Here is an 18,135-nt window from a genome sequence, read left to right as displayed (position 1 = left end):
GTTAAAACCTGGCTGTGTCAGCAGGCCTGGGGTTGATGAGTTCCCTCCCCCTCTTGATTCGTGTGGCTGTTGGTTATTTTGAAATGCCTTGTATTTATAGTTCTTGTGTTTCCCTTTCCCTCCTTGGATTTGTGCGTCGCCCTGAGTCCCGCTGGGAATAGGGCGGCATATAAATAAAACGAAACCTAAACCTAAACCCTTTTCTCCCATTTATTAAAGCAACAGCAATACATGTAAAGATTTTTAAAAGATATGTTGAATTAAAAAAAAATATTCAGTCGGCTGCTTGGCCAGATTATCATTACCTTTCGTAGGGAATAAATGCAAATTGCTATCCTTTGTCACCAATGTAAAATAACTGTTATGGAAGTAACAGTTCCATACAGTGCAGATTGCGTAATCCTTGCATTCTCCAACCTCCTCACCCCTGCCTGGTTTTTTCAGTACTTGAGAACATCCTATACATGAAGCCACATGTAGATAGAGTGTAGCATATTCATTTATGGTATGTGGCTAGGACGTACTGGCAAAGCTATGGCACACGTATCACAGGTGGCACGCAGAGCCCTTTCTGTGGCCACGTTAGCCGTCATCCCAACTCAGTTTCACCGCGCATGCGCTTGTGCCTCCCACCAGCCAGATGGTTTTCGGGTCTCTGCCACGCATGCGTGAGACACACGTGCATGTGGGGGGGGTCACATGCGGCGGGGGCAGGGTGCACATGGGGTGTGTCATGCGCGCACACCTGGGGGTGGGGCACGCACGCATTGCATTATGGGCAGATGTGTACACTTTCAGCATTCAGCGCCAAAAAGGTTAGATATAACTGGGCTAGGAGGTGTGCCTAACCCACTGGTGTCAAACTCGCCGCGTCACATTGTCGTCATGCGACGTTTCATGACATTTCTCCCATTTACGGAGCTGGAGTGGGCGTGGCCTGCACATGACGCATTGGGCCACAGGCCACCAGCTTGAAACCCCTGGCCTAACCTCTCCATCTTACAGATTAATTTTGGGCTTGTTAAGTGTATGAGCATCTATTAGAGATTTTCACATTCTACATGTGGATTGCTGCCCTTGCAGTTGTTGCAATCAACTACACGTTGAACATGTTTTTCTAAACAAGGAAAAGTATTGAAAATTATTAGGATGCTACACTAGGAAGAAAAGTCATGTACTCTTTTACAAAGAGCTTGTAAAAGAGAAGTAGTTTTCTTTTACATTTATAGGCATGGTGGCCTAGAGATGGAGCTCTTGCCCTCACAATCAGGAGGCTGTGAGATCGATCCTAGGTAGCAACAGATATTTCTCTCCCTGGCACAAAGAAAAAATACTGCTGCGAACTCCACACAGGCATCAGGAAGGGCATCTGGCCAGTAAACGCGTAGCTCCATTCGGTCACCTCAACTCCACCCCAATGCAAAGGATTACAGGGTTGTTGTTGTTGTTTTTAAATGAACATTATTTATACCATTTCAGATGCATTGCTCAGGGCTGGAATGGCACCCGGAGGTTGCTACGCAAATGGTTCTGGCGTCAGAAGATGACCGGCTACCTGTAATCCAGATATGGGATCTCAGATTTGCATCTTCTCCTCTTCGTGTTCTTGAAAACCATGCAAGGTGCATAAAATACAGCTTTGATGTGTGTGTGTTGGGGGGGGGGGGCTAGAAAGACTGGTGGAGATGTTACAGCAGGGGTGTCCAAACCTGGGAACTTTAAGACTTGTGGCTGGCTGGGGAATTCTGGGAGTTGAAGTCCACAAGTCTTAAAAGTTCCCAAGTTTGGACACACCTGTGTTACAGCAAAATATATGGACAGATTTTCATGCAAAGATGTTGGCAAAACAATGATTAAATCACGCTGGAAAATAAACGTATAGGATTGGAAGCAGATGATTGGAGATACACATTTTTGATCAGCATTCAGAATAAGATTTTATTTTATTTGAGGCAAAAGGAAAAAAGGGGGGGGGACTTTTAAGCATTTCGGTTGATTGTTTTCCAGTTTGGTTAATGATAATAGCCCTTTTATTCTAATCATTTCCTCTTTTTCAAATGTTAATGTCCCATTGATCTCAGTTCACATATTTGCAGTGTTTGGCTAGCCTGATAAGCTTTTGATTTATTTATTTATTTATTTTTTACACAGAGGTATTTTGACAATTGCTTGGAGTATGGCAGATCCTGAACTCCTGCTGAGCTGTGGCAAAGATTCTAAAATCCTTTGTTCCAATCCAAACACAGGAGAGGTATTTGCATTTAAGTAATATTTAAACTAAATATTACGAAATAAAAAAAAAGGTGTCAGTATATACCAGTGATGGCTAACCTTTTTGCTGTCACGTGCTAAAAGCACCTCCGCACGGGCATGCCCATAATGCAATGCGTGGATGACCCCCCCATGCTCCCCCACGCATGCATGCGCGACCCTGCACGCTCCCCCTGCCTTCCTGCACATGCACGGACAAACCCTCCCCCGTGCTGCCATTTTGGCTTCCCAGCAGCCTCCTGGGACCTCTATTTCATCAGCTGTATAAATTAATGAAACAATAAACAATAAAATACCGGGTTCCTTTTAAAATCCAGTGATAGTAAATACATTGTTAACTGAATCTCATGGTTGTTAGGTGTGGCTACCTCTTGAAAGGTTTCAACAACCAAGTCAATGGGGAAGCCAGCAGGAAATCGCCAATCCCTTGCAGCTTATCAGCAAACAGGAAAGGAGCTGAGGGGGGAGGGGTTGGGGAGGGTGCACCGCAGGGCCAGGGAGGGTGTGCGAAGATGCGATGGAGGCTTGGAGTTGGCAGGAGAATATAATTCTCCATCTTGCTCGCGATAGATTGATACTGTATACTGACCAGTTTTGCAGGTTGTTCGTTTTGGCAGCCATAATAGTTGTCTTTCTTCCTTTCTGCTGGCCACAGGTGTTGTATGAACTTCCTACCTCTACCCAGTGGTGCTTTGATGTGCAGTGGTGTCCCAGGAATCCTGCCCTTCTCTCTGCTGCTTCTTTTGATGGACGAATCAGTGTTTACTCAATCATGGGAGGAAGCACGGATAGCCTGCGGCAGAAACAAGCGGACAAGGTATCTCATTTTAAAAAAAAATGGGGCCAAGGTAGGTTTTATAGTTTACGATGAAACGCATAAAAATAAACGATTGCAAATTTTGGCTGTTTCAGAACTCCGTGTTCTTGGTTTCTCAATGAGTCTTTAAATGTCCACCTGCCAAGGAGGAACAGATCCAGTACTATTGGTTCTTTGGCTGTGTTCATTTTTTCATCCCCTAATCCACTGCTCCTCAATTGTGGCAACTTTAAGATATATATGGACTTCAGCTCCCAGCTGGCTGGGGAATTCTGGGAGTTGAAGTCCAGACATCTTAAAAGTTGAGAAACATTGCTGCAATCCTTACCTAACTGTCAGAGTTTGTTGCAAAAATCAAATCGAGAAAGCACACACACACGACTGATTCAACAGGATTCATTAACTTCTTTATATACCGTATTTTTCGGAGTAAAAAATGCACCTTTTTCCCTCAAAAAAGAGGCTGCAAATCTGGGTGCATCTTATACACTGAATACAACATTTTTGCCTCCCCAAACCCCGACCTCTTCCCCAAAATAGCCATGCAGAGCCTGTAGAAGGGTTTCAGAGAGCTGGGGGCTGGGGAAGGCAGAAATGAGTGAAAAACAGGCCGGTTTTTGCTCTATTTTGCCCCACCCCCCACCCCCAGGAACACTCTACAAGCCCCCTAAAGGCTATGCATGCCTTTTGGGGGGGGGGGGAACAGGCCCGTTTTTGCGAAAAACGGGCCATTTTTGGGAGGTTTGCAGAGTGCAAAAACTTTTTTTTTTAAAAAAAAATTGCCTCTTCAAAATCTTGGTGTGTCTTATACTCTGAAAAATACGGTACATAATAACACATGGATAAATGTACAATACCAATAGTGGATTCTCCAACGTGGTGGTAGTTACATGCAAAACACAGGCAGAGGAGAGATTGGTTTCAGTTCAGAGTTCACAGCTTTATACAGACAAAGAGCCTCTATACAGGGCAGTTAAGCTAAGCCTAAGCCAGGCTCCTTGCTTTCTCAGCTCCCTCATGACTTAGTTGCTATGCCTATTCATTGGCTGACCTTATTACCATGTCTCTGCCAGTTCATGAATATTCTGACACTTATCATGCTTTGATTTTAAAAACAAACACAGAAGGCACTTTTGATAAATGGCAAACAGATTCTGACACAAAAAAGTTTGCCCTGGAATTGGATTGAGATAAAGATCAAGGAATAATTCCCTCTTTCTCTTCCGTTTTCAAAAGCTCTCCTCGTCTTTCGGCAATCTTGATCCCTTTGGAACGGGGCAACCCCTTCCTCCGTTGCAGCTCCCACAACAGACCACCCCGCAGAGCACAGTTCTCCCTCTGAAGAAACCACCCAAGTGGATCCGTCGACCCGTGGGAGCATCTTTTTCCGTAAGTCCCTGCTGTTTAGATCAAAGAAAGAGGCAGTGTACCTAACAGCAGCTCCACCAAATATTTATGATTTAAATTTTGCCTTACTTGTTCAACTCTTGTTGAATTTATGATTGTATTTTACCCTCTTGGAATATTCCTAACTTCAGAAATGGCTGAAGATCAGTTTTAATTCAATATTTGTGTGTGTTTAATTGGAATTGTATGACCTACCGTATTTTCCGGAGTATAAGATGCACCTTTTTCCCTCAAAAAAGAGGGTGAAAATCTGGGTGCGTCTTATACACTGAATACAGCAATTTTTTTGCCTCCCAAAATCCCGCCCCCTTCACCAAAATGGCCATGCATAGCTTTTAGGAGGTTTATAGAATGCTCCTGGGGGCTGGGGAGGGCAGATGTGAGTGAAAAATCGGTCGGTTTTTGCTCAATTTTGCCCCCTCCAGCCCCCAGGAGCACTCTATAAGCCTCCTAAAAGCTATGCATGCCCTTTTTTTGACAAAAAACAGGCAGTTTCTGTGAAAAAAGGAACATTTTTTGCTCATTTGGGGTGGGGGGCTCACCCCCCAGGAGCAGTCTATAAGCCTCCTAAAGGCTATTCGTGCCCTTTTTGGGGGGAAGAAGGACATATTTTTGCAAAAAATGGGCCCTTTTTGGGAGGTCTGCAGAGTGCAAAAACTTTTTTTTTTTAATTTGCCTCTTCAAAATCTTGGGGTGTTTTATACTCTGGTGCGTCTTAGAAAAATACGGTAAATAAACTGAGGGTGTGACCCCCCCTAGACCAAAAGGGGCTGCCTATGTCTGTCCTAAGAGTGTTGGTTTCATATGTAGTATTCACAATTGTGTATAATATTGCCAACTCCTTGTGAGGCAGACTGTTGCAATTCCGCACAAATCATACTGAGCACCAAAAAGGACTTGCTTTCAAACTGTCTCGTACGAGCAGGGATGGATAACAATACCACTGATTGCTTTAATTCCAGTTTGGCGGGAGGCTGGTTACTTTTGAGAACAGCAAGACTCAACAGCAAGGAGAACATCCTCAACAACACTACCACGTCTACGTTAGTCAAGTTGTCACCGAGAAGGAATTCTTGAACCGGTCCAACCAGCTGCAGGAAGCGGTTCAGGCCGAAGCCTTCGTCAGCTACTGTCAGAAGAAAATCGATGTAGCCAAAAATGACTTCGAGAGGAACGTGTGGTCATTCCTCAAGGTGGTTTTTCAGGGTTGATTGCGTTCAGAATCTCTCGCTCACTTTATGCAGTAGTCAGATCCAAAGTGGGAAATATTTTTGGATCCATATGGGCCCCAGAATGCTTGGCAGTTCTCAACTTATGACCCATTGCTTACCAAGCATTCTGAGTTATAACGGACCTATTTTGGATCTACTTAAAACGACCCAGATTCAAAGATCCAGTGGTCGCGCCAGCCCCCTAAGGGGGCGCACCAACGAACACAAGTGCTGCATCCCACGTCCATGTGGCAGTGTTTTATGAGGGGTTTTGCCAAAAACCGGATCGTACTTTTAGGTTTTGGCAAAACTCTTTTGACAAAACTACTCACAAATTTCTGGAAGAAGAGTAAGTGAAGAAGAAAGAAAATAAATCCAATTAGCTTTCATTTCTCTACCATTTTTCCCCATGTAGAGCTGATTCTGTTGCCCTCTGCTGTCCCTTTTCCTTCACTTCAATTGCTTTGCTACAGAGTTTCATAGCTACGGGTCATTTAAATTTTACCATAATGTATAGTGATTGTTTGGCATAGGTGTCTTGCATTGTGAATGCAGGAAGAAGGCAAAAACTAGCCAGTCTCTCAAATGCATTCTTTAATTTTCCTTTTTTTATTTTTTAAGGTGCATTTTGAGGAAGACTCCCGTGGCAAATATTTGGAACTCTTGGGGTACAAAAAAGATAGCCTGGGACAGAAGGTAAGCGTTGCCATGTTATATTTTTAAGGACTACATTAAAAAATATTTGTCATCCATTAATTGCCTTTTTGGGTTTGGTTTGAAAGAAGTCATAGGGCTATGGGTAGAAAATAGATATGGCAAGAATTAAAGGCCTTTCACCTCTCAATAATCTTAAAATAGCCTGCTCTCTGATTAATAAAATGCTCAGGAATTTCTAGGAATTAATAAATTTATGAAATTCCTAGTAATTGCATGAAATATCATCCTCTCTTTTTTGCTGATAGTTTCATAGTCTAAATCAGCCTTTCCCCAACTTTTTTTTTTAACCCTGGAAGAACTTTTGAAATAATTTGGGGTTTTAGGGTATCTCTGCCTAAAAATTGCAAAACACAGAAAAACAATACAATTCATCTCTAACCTACACAACCGACACTTTTCAACATTTACAACAAGTGGGCACCCAAGTTGCAGCACGTAAAAATTCCCATTTCTGCTAATGCCAGGAGTATGCAGTGCGCACAGCTCAAAAAAGATGGTTGTGTTGTTCTTTTTTTGCTTCCATCTCAATTTGCAGTGGACTCAGGTTGAAAAAGACAGGTATAGAGTATTTGAATAATAGGGACGTTTCTTGCTTGAATATATCACTCACCTGGGTCAACTACCGTATTTTTTGGAGTATGACACACCTCCCCCCCCAAAAAAAAGAGGCCTGCAGAGTGCAAAAACTTTTTTTTAAAAATTACCTCTTCAAAATCATGGTGTATCTTATACTCCGGTGCATCTTATAGTCTGAAAAATACGGTAACACACGAGGATAGATGGATGAGGGAAGAAGGAAAAAATATCACAACAGTTTTAGTATTTATATCGTTTCGGGATCATCGCTTAAGGTCTGACTTCAGATAAATTGAAAATATTTCATCCTTTTGCCTGGTTTTTTTTTTTTAAAGAAGCTTCATTCTCCAAAATAAGTGTTACGCCATTTGTTTTATTTTCCTTAGATTACTTCAACTCTTGCTAAGGAGAGTCCTCAGGGCAGAGATCAAGATGAGGTAAAAAAAAAAAGATAATCCACTGCAACTTTTTAAAAAAATGATAAAACTTGGAAAGTAGCACCTTTTCACTTTGACTTTATTGCAGCCCAGTGCTTATATAGTGAAAAATAAGAATTTAAAATCCCGACAATGCAATACCCATTAATGGAAAACACTGATCTCTACAAGGGGATGTGTGGAAGACTCAGTGTTCATTGCAATTTGCTAGTTTTACTCTAAAGTAAACTATGACAAACTCTCTGTTTGAAGTGGTGTAGGGTTTCCTGCCTAAATGGGGTTGGACTAGAAGACCTCCAACGTCCCTTCCAATTCTGTTATTCTGTTCTGTTATTCTATTCTATTCTTCCTTTTCTTTTTTCTTACGCACTGGGTATGCACAGGCCCATCAGCAACACGAATCACCTCAAAGGATTACAAAACTACAGTTTTTATTGCTTATCCTCGGCAGAAGCTAAACACTGCCACAAGCTGAGCTGGGCATCCCCTTGCTGTTCTCCTTTGTACACCTCCTTCAATCCCAGTTTGACTCCCGGTTTCATTCCAAAGTATTTCTTCCTCATTCCTCTGCAGCCATAGTCTAACTTTCTCCTTTTAAAGCATGGTTTCTCTTTCTGCAGAGTGCTTGATTTCAATATATTTTTTTTGCTTTGTATTTATGTTAAATCCTATTTTTTTTCCTTAGATAGATAGACAGACAGACAGACAGACAGACAAGATAGAATAGGTCGGTGATGGCTAACCTTTTTGGTGCCGAGTGCTCAAAAAGTGTACAATCCCAAAATGCAATGTGTGTGTCCCCGTGCATGCGCCCCATTCCTCCTTGCCCATTTTGGCTTCCAGGTTGGTGCAGGAGGCCTTCCAGGCCCAAAATGGGGTGCACCAACCCTCAAAATGCAATTTGAGTGCCCCGCGCACATGCCCTCTGCCTCCTGCGCAGCCCAACCATGTGTCCCCTGACAAACACAGGAAGCAGTCCCTGAGTCGGCCCTTAACACAACAGCTCCTTCCCTTCCCGTCACCTCATGGAGGCTTGGCCCTTTACCACCCTCTCAGTGTGATTCCAGTGGCCAAATCTGTGCATGAGAGGGGGATCCGAGCTCCAGTGTCCCAGTAGCAGCAGGGACAGCAGGCAGGACCAGCTGACGCCAGGGCACGCTGAGAGCTTGGCCTGTTGTGGCTACGGGCAAGCACATGGTGAGACAGAGAGGGTTGGTCCGGCAATAGCAGCATTCCCGCTCCCATTGGCCTCCATGCTCACCGCCTCCTGTACATAAAAAAAAGACATCCCCTGAAAATAAGTCCTAGTGCTTATTTTCGAGCCAAAAAACAACAACCCAGGTCTTACTTTTGGGGAAACATGCTAGGTACCACTTTGGTTGGGAGACGAGCTGATGCTCTGTGCAGGTAATCAGATTCCTGACAGCTCTGAACCTTCCCAGTTGCAGCGCCTATTGGCAAGGCAGCTCCTACAAAGGAGGAGGCCTTGGGTAACACTGCCAGTTGCCTTTCTCTCTGGGGTGAAGCCAACTCGCCTTCCTATGGCGCACCTCGGAAGTGCGTCTGGGTGTCCTACGACAGGGCTGGCATCTTGGAAAGCCAAACTACTACTCTGCACTAGCCTTGTGGTCTCCTGGTTAATGTAACAGTGCCCTATGCCTGTGATGGCGAACCTATGGCATGCATGCCCGAAGTGGTATGCACAGCCATGTCACCCGGCAGGCATGATGTCGCCTGTTCCTCTTCCAGGTTTCTGCCATGCATGCGCATGTGCTGATCAGCTGGGCTTTCTGTGTGTGGCAATGCCGGAAACCCGGAAGAGCTGGTCGTCTCTTTTCCGGCGTGAGCTTGCGCGCCTGTCAGCTGATCGGTGTGTGCACATGTGCGGCAGTAACCGGAAGACTTGCCGGCTGGTGCACATGCGCATGCAGGAAACCCAAAGTTTATTTGCTGGTGCGCACATGCCCTGTGGGCAGCTCCTCTTCCTGGTTGCAGCCCAGAGAAACACACATGCATGTGCTCGGTGCCAAAAAGGTTCCCCATCATTGCCCTACGCTAGTGACTACTAATAATTACCCCCAAGGAGAATATTTGGACATATCCTGGGAGCAAACCTAACTATGGTTTCTGCTACACTTCCTTACTTTCCTGCTCTGTCGGTGTGGGTTGAATTCTCCTGTAATTATTTTATCAAGCAGTCGATCTTTGGATTCTTCAGAAAGGGAAATGTTGCAAGAAAGAAAAAAGAATCGGGTTCTCCTCCTTGTTGCTCTAACTCTAGGTTTACTAACATGACACTTTTTTGGAGACTTTTTGGGGCTATTTGGGGGCTATTTGCATTGGTTAAGGAGTTGGTTTCTTTGCTTTAATCTTTCAAACTTCCTCTTCGTATCGGTGAGAAAGGCTCACGAGGAACCTGATCCGCTTGCACAGCCTGATGTTGGAGAGGGTCTTGCTGTTAAGGACCAGCTGTTGCCAGAGGTATTCACCCCACTTTTGTGCTAAAAAATGCAAACTGACTCACGCGGGTAATGAATGTGAGTGATTTTGCATGGATTCACAACTAATCTGTTTGCTTCTGTGGGTATCTCATGTCCTCGGGGCTATACAGGGAGTCCTTGACTTACAACAGTTTATTGAGTGACCGTTTAAAGTTACTACAGCCCTGAAATAAGTGAACCTATGACTGTTTTTCACACCACTGGCTGAAGCATCCCCACGGCCGTGTAATCAAAGTTCAGGCGCTTGGAAGCTGACTCATATTTATGACGGTTGCCAGGATCACGCGATCCCCTTTTGCGACCTTCTGTCAAGCAAAGTGAATGGGGAAGCCATTGTCCCTTAAGAAGCGCGTTACTAGCCCGTAACAACTGCAGCGATTCACTTAACAGCTGTGCCGAGAAAGGTCGTACAATGGGGAAAAGCTCCATAAATGTCTCACTTAACAACAGAAAGGTTGGGCTCAATTGTGGTCATAAGTCGAGGCCTATCTGTATCGTGGGACTGTCTTTAAACTGAGATGGTATTCAAATTACCTTCAGAGTTTAGCCATATTTGACCTATGCCTATTTGCTTAATTAGTTCCATAGTGTTCATTCCCAAGATGAATGATCAGAGGAGTGAAAATGTAAATACACCATTTCTCATTGTAGTGAGTAGGATAAAATAAATTATTGTTAAGTGGTAGTTTTCATTTCAGTGCAGCTCTGCCACAATGCCTCTCGTTATAAAGCACGTTGTGATTAGAATGCATTTAAATAACATGTCCTGAAAAATATATTAAGCTGCATTGTTTTTCCCCTTCCAGAGCAAAAACGCTGAGATTGATTCACTGCAACCCATCAGTGAAACCTTTAACATTTCTGTCACCGGAGGTAAATATATATACATATATACGTCTTCCGTAAAGTCTCAGGTTACCAAACGGAGTTAATTTTCTGTTTCTCCAAAAATAAGACAGGGTCTTATTTTCTATAGGCCTCCAAAATATGGCCTTGGCCTTATTATCGGGGGAAGGGGGGGCTTATTGTTTTGGGGTTGCCAGGCGGCAGCTCTCTTGTTAGCGGGCTCCCAAAGAGCCTGGCATAGCCTCAGGGGCGAACGGCTGTGTTACGCTGTCACAACAGCGCAACACAGCAGCCATGAGGTGACCACGCTCACGAGCATCCGCCCGGCAAACCCCCCTCTCCAGCCGGGCAGAGCGCTACTCACCGACCTACCAGTATTTCAAAGGCGCCAAGCTGCGCAAGCGCGCCCCCCCCCCCCAAGGCTCCCATGAATGGCACCTTCGGAATACCGCTAGATCAGTGAGTGGCGCTCTGCCTGGCCAGAGGGTGGGGTTTGTTATCCAAGGGGCTTATTTTCAGGGGAGGGCTTATATTTTTCCCCACCCCAAAAATCTGGCATGGCCTTATTTTCAGGATATGCCATATTTTCGGGGAAACACAGTACATTTTGATTATAAGATTATGGTGATGAGCATTATCTGTGTGTATTTGCTCTCCTTCATGCAGACATTGATGGTTTGATCACTCAAGCTTTGCTGACGGGGAACTTTGAAAGCGCCGTGGACCTCTGCCTGTACGACAATCGCATGGCTGACGCCATTATTCTTGCTATAGCTGGTGGCCAGGAACTCTTATCCAAGACGCAGAAGAAATATTTTGCAAAAACAAAAGGCAAAATTACCAGGGTAGGTGGAACTTTTTCAATTGGAAGCAAGGATAAAACTTACAGATTGGCAAACCTTATGATTAACTCCCTCCTCCTCCTCCTCCTCCTCCTCCTCCTCCTCTTCTTATCCCCCCCCTTTCAAACCCTTGGGCAATTCAGAGAATAGCTAAGCAGATATGTATTTACAAAAGGACACATCATTTTTATTTGTTAAAAAGAGATTTTTTAACTCCATTTGACGTCCCTTTCTTTACGTCCGTTAAGTGAATCACTGCAGTTGTCAAGTCAGTAACGCAGTTCTTAAGTAAATCTGGCTCCCCCATTGACTTTGCTTATAAGAAGGTCGCAAAAGAGGATCACGTGTCCCCGGGCCAGTGCAACGGTCATAAATAGGAGTCAGTTGCCAAGCGCCTGAATTTTGATCACGTGACCATGGAAATGTTGCAACGGTCATAATTATGGAAAATGGTCACAAGTCATTTTTTTCAGTGCCATTGTAACTTCGAACGGTCTCTAAACAAACTGTTGTAAGTTGAGAACTACCTGTACCGCCATGGTGGCGCAGTGGTTAGAGTGAAGTACTGCAGGCTACTTCTGCTGCCTGCCAGCTGCTTGCAGTTTGGCAGTTCAAATCTCACCAGGCTCAAGGTTGACTCAGTCTTCCGTCCTTCCCAGGTGGGTCAAATGAGGACCTAAATTGTTGGGCGGTGATAGGCTGACTCTGTAAACTGCTTAGAGAGGGCTGGAAAGCACTGTGAAGCGGTATATAAGTCTAGGTCACAGGTCGGCAACCTTAAACATTCAAAGAGCCACAAAGGTCCTAACTGGAAGCCTCCCATTCCATTCTGGAGCCAACCGGAAGTCCCGTTCCCCCACCATACAGTCTCCTCCTAGTGCAGTGTCCTTTTTCATCTACCTGTCCTAACCAAAAGCCCTATTAATTGTGGACCCGACCAGAAAACCCGCCCCTTGCCACAGAGACTCTTCCTGGCATGCGGTGCTCCTCCCACCCCCCCACCCCAAAAAAACCGGAAGGTCTTCTCAAAATTTTGGCACCGAAAAGTGACAGGGAGCTGCTGCAGAGGGATGGAAGAGCCACATGCGGCTCGGGAGCCGTGGGTTGCTGACCGCTGATCTAGGTGCTATTGCTATACGTCAGGGGTTCCCAAACTTGGCAACGTTAAGACTTGTGGACTTCAACTCCCAGAATACTCCAGCCAGCTATGCTGACTGGAGAATTCTGGGAGCTGAAGTCCACAACTCTTAAAAGTTGCCAAGTTTGGGGACCTCTGCTATACGTCAGCATAAGCCATGGAAAAATGCGAAGATCCGATTGGACTCAACACTTGATGTCCAGTGTGAGGTAGTATTACAAGGAGAAAAGGAAAAAAGACATTTCTTTCAAACAGGTATACTGTGTAATAAGAGAGTATGGCAGCTGAATTTTAAAGCATACCTCAGAGATGAGCAAAAGATAAATCCACTTCCCAGACTCTGGATGGATGCCAAGATCTGACTCATTCATGCTTCATGAGAATCAATATTTAATGTCTCCATTCGGTCGAGGTTCTGTGAAAATAAGACGGGGTTTTGGTATAGAACAGGGATACCCAACCTTTCGGATCTCAGGGACCACTAAATTCATAATTTTAAATCCCATGGACCAGTAGTACAATTTTTTAAAAAAAAGATAAATAGTATTTAGTGCAGTATAAAAAATGCAGATAATTTTTCTGCAGACCACCGAAATTTTCTCACAGGATCACCAGTGGTCCACGGACCACTGGTATAGAAAGCCTGACCCTTTTGTTCTACTTCCCTCAAAATATAGATAGTCCTCAGCTTACAATAGTTCAGTTAGTGACCGTTGAAATTTACAGTGGCACTCGAAAAAGTGACTTATGACTGGTTTTCATACTTATGACTGTCGCAGCCCACACACACCCTTGGTCACGTGATCAAAATTTGGATGCTTGTCAACGGCTTGTCCTGGAGAGCACAGTGTCCTGTGCTCCCCTTTTTGCGACCTTCTGGCATGCCAAGTCAATGGGGAAGCCAGATTGACTTAGCAGCCAGGTGACTAACATAACAACTGCAGCGATTCACTTAACAACTGAAGAAAGGGACATAAAATGGAGCAAAACTCACTTAACTGTCTCATCAACAGAAATTTGTGGTTGTAAGTCGAGGAGTGCTTATACTGTGGCAACAGATGAAGCAAGTATCAACGTTGGTTCCAGAGTTGGTCATTCCTCGGGTAGACCTGTCAAGATCAGGAGGACTTGAGTTAGTCATGATTGTGATTGTCATGATTTCAGTGGATCTCTGACCTACCGATTCATGCATAGCATAATACAATCTGGTGTGAACCAAGTTCTACAGAAGCTTTCCATATGCCCCGGGACTGAGTAGCCTGCAATGGAAGCCAAGGATGGCCAAATTCTGTGGGGTGCACTCTTCACACCTCTAGGGACAGCCTTAGCAAGACCCACACCTAGAATATTGCATCTAGTTTTGGTCACCACACTATAAAAAAGATGTGGAGACTCTAGAAAGAGTACAGAGAAGAGCAACAAAGATGATGAGGGGACTGGAGGCTAAAACATATGAAGAACGGTTGCAGGAGCCGGGCATGGCTAGTCTAGAGAAGAGAAGGACCAGGGAGACAGGATAGCAGTCTTCCAATATTTGAGGGGCTGCCACAGAGAGGAGGAAAGTCAAGCTATTTTCCAAAGCACATGAAGGCCAGGTGAGAAATAATGGATAGAAACCCATCAAGGAGAGATTCAACCTGGAGATAAGGAGGAATTTTCTTACAGAGCAATCAACCAATGAAACAGAAGTTGCCTTTGGAAGTTGTGGGAGCTTCATCCCTGGAAGCTTTCAAGAAGAGACTGGGACTGCCATCTATCAGAAATGGTGTAAGGTCTACTGCTTGGGCGGAGTTGGACTAGATGACCTACAAGGTCCCTTCCAACTCTGTTATTCTAGCAGCCGTTTGGGGAAGGGTGTTTTATGTGTTCTCATTACTCAGTTAAAATTGCACAACTTTGGAGAAAGGGCATTTTGAAGGTTCTATTGACGTTTGTGGGTCTGTATGTTCCCCCCCTCACCCCCCCCCAATTCCAGCTAATCACTGCTGTTGTAACCAAGAACTGGAAGGAGATTGTCCAGTCGTGCGATTTGCAAAACTGGAAAGAGGCCTTGGCAGCTGTGTTGACTTACGCTAGGCCGGATGAATTTGCAGTTCTTTGTGGTAAGCCAGATGGGCATTCATAATTCTAAATATTATTCCCCCCATTCCCACCCCTATAGATATAGATGCAGGCAAGCAGGCAGGTGGACGGGTGGGAGATACAGATACACTCACACACACACACACACACACACACACACACACACACACACATACATACATATGTGCATGCATACATACTTATAAATAATGTTCTCAATCCAGGGAAATAATACCTGGCACATCTCCTTTACTAATTATTTATTTAACTTGGGCATTCGGATTTCGTGCCTGAAGGTAAAAATAGTGCCTCCTATTTTATTTTATGGGCCTCCTATTCTAAATCCTCCTGGTTACTAATGGCCTTTAATTTGTCTCTGATGAGGAGCACTGATCCTGATTAATATCTGAGAATTAATATTTGAAAGCATTGGATATGCGGACTCCGAGAGGAAATGACAGCATTATTAAGCTGTTAAAAAATTGTAGATCCGAAGGCAGCCCTCCTGTAAAAGCTCTTCTTTTCTAGCGACTCGATGAGAAATCATTCTGGATTTTGAACGGCTTTAACTTTGGGATCAGTGCCCAGTAGCCCAACTTGGAATATACATATAGCTTCGTCTTTCCAACTCTCCAGAACTGTTGCAATCTAGAATTGGGAGGAGATTTTCCAGTTAAATGTCTATGGAGGTTCTCAGCCATCCAGGTCATGGTTGTCCCGAAGGTGTTTTTTCAAGAGGTAACTGGATTTTCTGGTGTTTTCTTTGAAGACCTTTCTCTTCTCATCCAGGAAGTTTCTTCAGCTCTGGTTGATTGGTGGGGAATGATTGCCAGAGCTGAAGAAGCCTCTTGGGTGAGAAGCGAAAAGTCTTCAAAGAAAAAACAGAAAGTCCAGTTGCCTCTTGAAAAAAAGCACTTTTGGGACAGATTGTCCAGTTGCAAAACTGGAAAGCAACCTTAGCTCCTGGGTTTGCTCACACTAGGTCAGACAATGTTGTAACTGTGGTTAAGCTTTCATCAAGCTACTTCTCATTCCAGCGTCTTATTTCAGACTAGCTGATAACCTGGAGTTGCCCGGGTATTTATTTATCCTAATCCATACATTTGTCCTCAAAAATAATCCTGGATGAAACGTAATTTCTAATGTTGGATATTTGTTGAGAGAAGACTCCACTTCCCCCTGTGGCCTTCATACTCCTTTCTCCCCTGCCCCCATTTTAATCGTTTTTTAAAAACAATTCATTTTTAAAAATATATAAACATTCCCTCATTCTTTAAACAGTTGTCACCTGGGTACAAATATCTCTGTGCAAGAACCATCAAAATTTACAACATCATTACATTGATATTAATTCTCTAATCTTAGAATAGTAGTATATTAAATAGTTTAACATAGTAAACCTGTTTTGTTTTTTTCCTGTTAACATATCTTCTACTAAAATATAACAATGACATTAAACATAATAATCCTCATCATCATAATACTAACAATTATGATATTGTTTATATCTCAATCTTAACATATTTTCTACTTTTCTTTAATCTCCTTCTTTTACTTCCAACTTCTATATTTATTCTCTAACCATGGATAAAATAATTCCCATATCATATAGTGTTCAGTTTGTTCCTAATTGTCAGCGTTAGTCAGTTCATTTCTGCACATTCTAATATTTTCCTGATCACCTTCTCATCAATAGGGATCTCTTCACTTTTCCAATGTTGTACAAATACAATTCTAGTTGTGGTTAATCTTTTAATGATACATTTTAGATAACTGATTATTATTACTGTTTTATCTTTTTAATATTTGTAAGCTGCTCAGAGTCGCCTCCGCATGAGATGCGAAACACATAAATCCAATACACACATATATACATGCCTAATACATATACACACACCAGTGGTGGGTTCTGGATCCCGTTGCAACCGGTACGCTGCAATGGGGCCGGGCGTCCACCACGTGCATGCATGCATGCGTACTTACTGCCTGCGACGCTCAAGCTGCTCGGCGGAGGGTCGCACAGGCGCCGTATGTTCTGTGCACAAAAGCCCCGATCGGCTCAAATACCAGTAAGGAGGGCAAGCGGGTGGATCTTCCAGAGCACCTTACCGGAACGGTATGTGGTGTTCCCAGCAGGTCCCGGTACACCCCAGTCATATCCCACCACTGACACACAACACACACACACACACACACACACACACACACACACCACCACCAGCAGCACCAGCAGCAGCAAATGAAGACAGGGAAATGGGGGAGAAGGTGTAGCTGAGCCTCCAGTGCTTTCTAATTATCTGGATAAATCATTCTGTGGCCACATTGGTTCCCATGTATATTTTGTTCATCTTCCTAACTAGATTTGTTGGGCTCAAGACTTGAAAACGAAGGGGACAGCGTTTTGCAAACCCAGGCTTGCCTGTGCTACATTTGTGCCGGAAATGTGGAGAAGCTAGTTTCCTGTTGGACTAAAGCCCAGGATGGAAACAATCCACTGTCTCTTCAGGTTCGGCCCTTTTATTTTCAATTCCCTTTGGGTCTCGGTCTTTGGGAGATGCACAGTATAATCCAAAGTTCCCCAACCTTTCTGGTTTGGCAGCCCGGGGGGGGGGGGGGGGAGGACGTGGGGGAGGTGCCTATACATGCATGAACGCATGTACGAACAGGACCACGATCACCCACAGAACACAAATGGGGCCGCAAGTGCCCACACATGACACTCATGGTAATGCTAGTGCCCACACAATGCTCGTGGAGACACTAGCGTGAGGGGACTGCGTCCGCTGGCCAGTCACTCATGCAGTCCAGTGGTCAAGAGGCTATGGACTGGTAGTGGGCCATGGCCCATAGCTTGGGGACCCCAAATATAGGGTCTCCTACTGAGCAGGGGTTGGATTAGAACAGGGGTCAGCAATTTGCGGCTCTGGAGCCACATGTGGCTCTTTCGTCCCTCTGCTGCGGCTCCCTGTCGATAAAAATATGTGTCACAACCGCCAATGTGCGACACACAATTTATTGAGCTTTTCGACCCCCAGTAGGCCAACCATGGATAAATCCAAGAAAAGAAAAGTTGCAGAAGAAAACAGAACCTTTAATTCAAATACATAGGCTGGTTTTGGGGGCACTCAGGAAATAGGCACGGGAAGGGTTTTGTGGCTCCCGGTGTTTTCTTTTCTGTGGGAAACGGGTCCAAATGGCTCTTTGAGTGTTTAAGGTTGCCGACCCCTGCACTAGGACCATGATGGCGAACCTATGGCACGCATATCACAGGTGGCATGCAGAGCCCTTTC

General features: G+C 44.4%; 1 protein-coding gene across 7 annotated transcripts in view; it reads left to right on the top strand.

Annotated features, from left to right (window-relative positions):
- Positions 1–18,135, top strand: part of SEC31A (SEC31 homolog A, COPII coat complex component) — a 76,549-nt gene that overhangs the window by 18,394 nt on the left and 40,020 nt on the right. For all 7 annotated transcript variants that reach the window (XM_032223930.1, XM_032223926.1, XM_032223931.1 and 4 more), the window contains exons 7-18: positions 1,480–1,622; positions 2,152–2,251; positions 2,927–3,088; positions 4,325–4,477; positions 5,458–5,688; positions 6,328–6,402; positions 7,386–7,436; positions 9,840–9,917; positions 10,744–10,810; positions 11,450–11,628; positions 14,739–14,865; positions 17,206–17,351. In XM_032223930.1, the coding sequence (XP_032079821.1) occupies positions 1,480–1,622; positions 2,152–2,251; positions 2,927–3,088; positions 4,325–4,477; positions 5,458–5,688; positions 6,328–6,402; positions 7,386–7,436; positions 9,840–9,917; positions 10,744–10,810; positions 11,450–11,628; positions 14,739–14,865; positions 17,206–17,351 (1,512 nt within the window). The remainder of the gene's footprint in view (positions 1–1,479; positions 1,623–2,151; positions 2,252–2,926; positions 3,089–4,324; positions 4,478–5,457; positions 5,689–6,327; positions 6,403–7,385; positions 7,437–9,839; positions 9,918–10,743; positions 10,811–11,449; positions 11,629–14,738; positions 14,866–17,205; positions 17,352–18,135) is intronic.

The sequence above is a fragment of the Thamnophis elegans genome, chromosome 9 (assembly GCF_009769535.1).
Source record: "Thamnophis elegans isolate rThaEle1 chromosome 9, rThaEle1.pri, whole genome shotgun sequence".
Lineage (NCBI taxonomy): Eukaryota > Metazoa > Chordata > Lepidosauria > Squamata > Colubridae > Thamnophis > Thamnophis elegans.
This window is presented reverse-complemented; position numbering and strand designations above follow the sequence as displayed.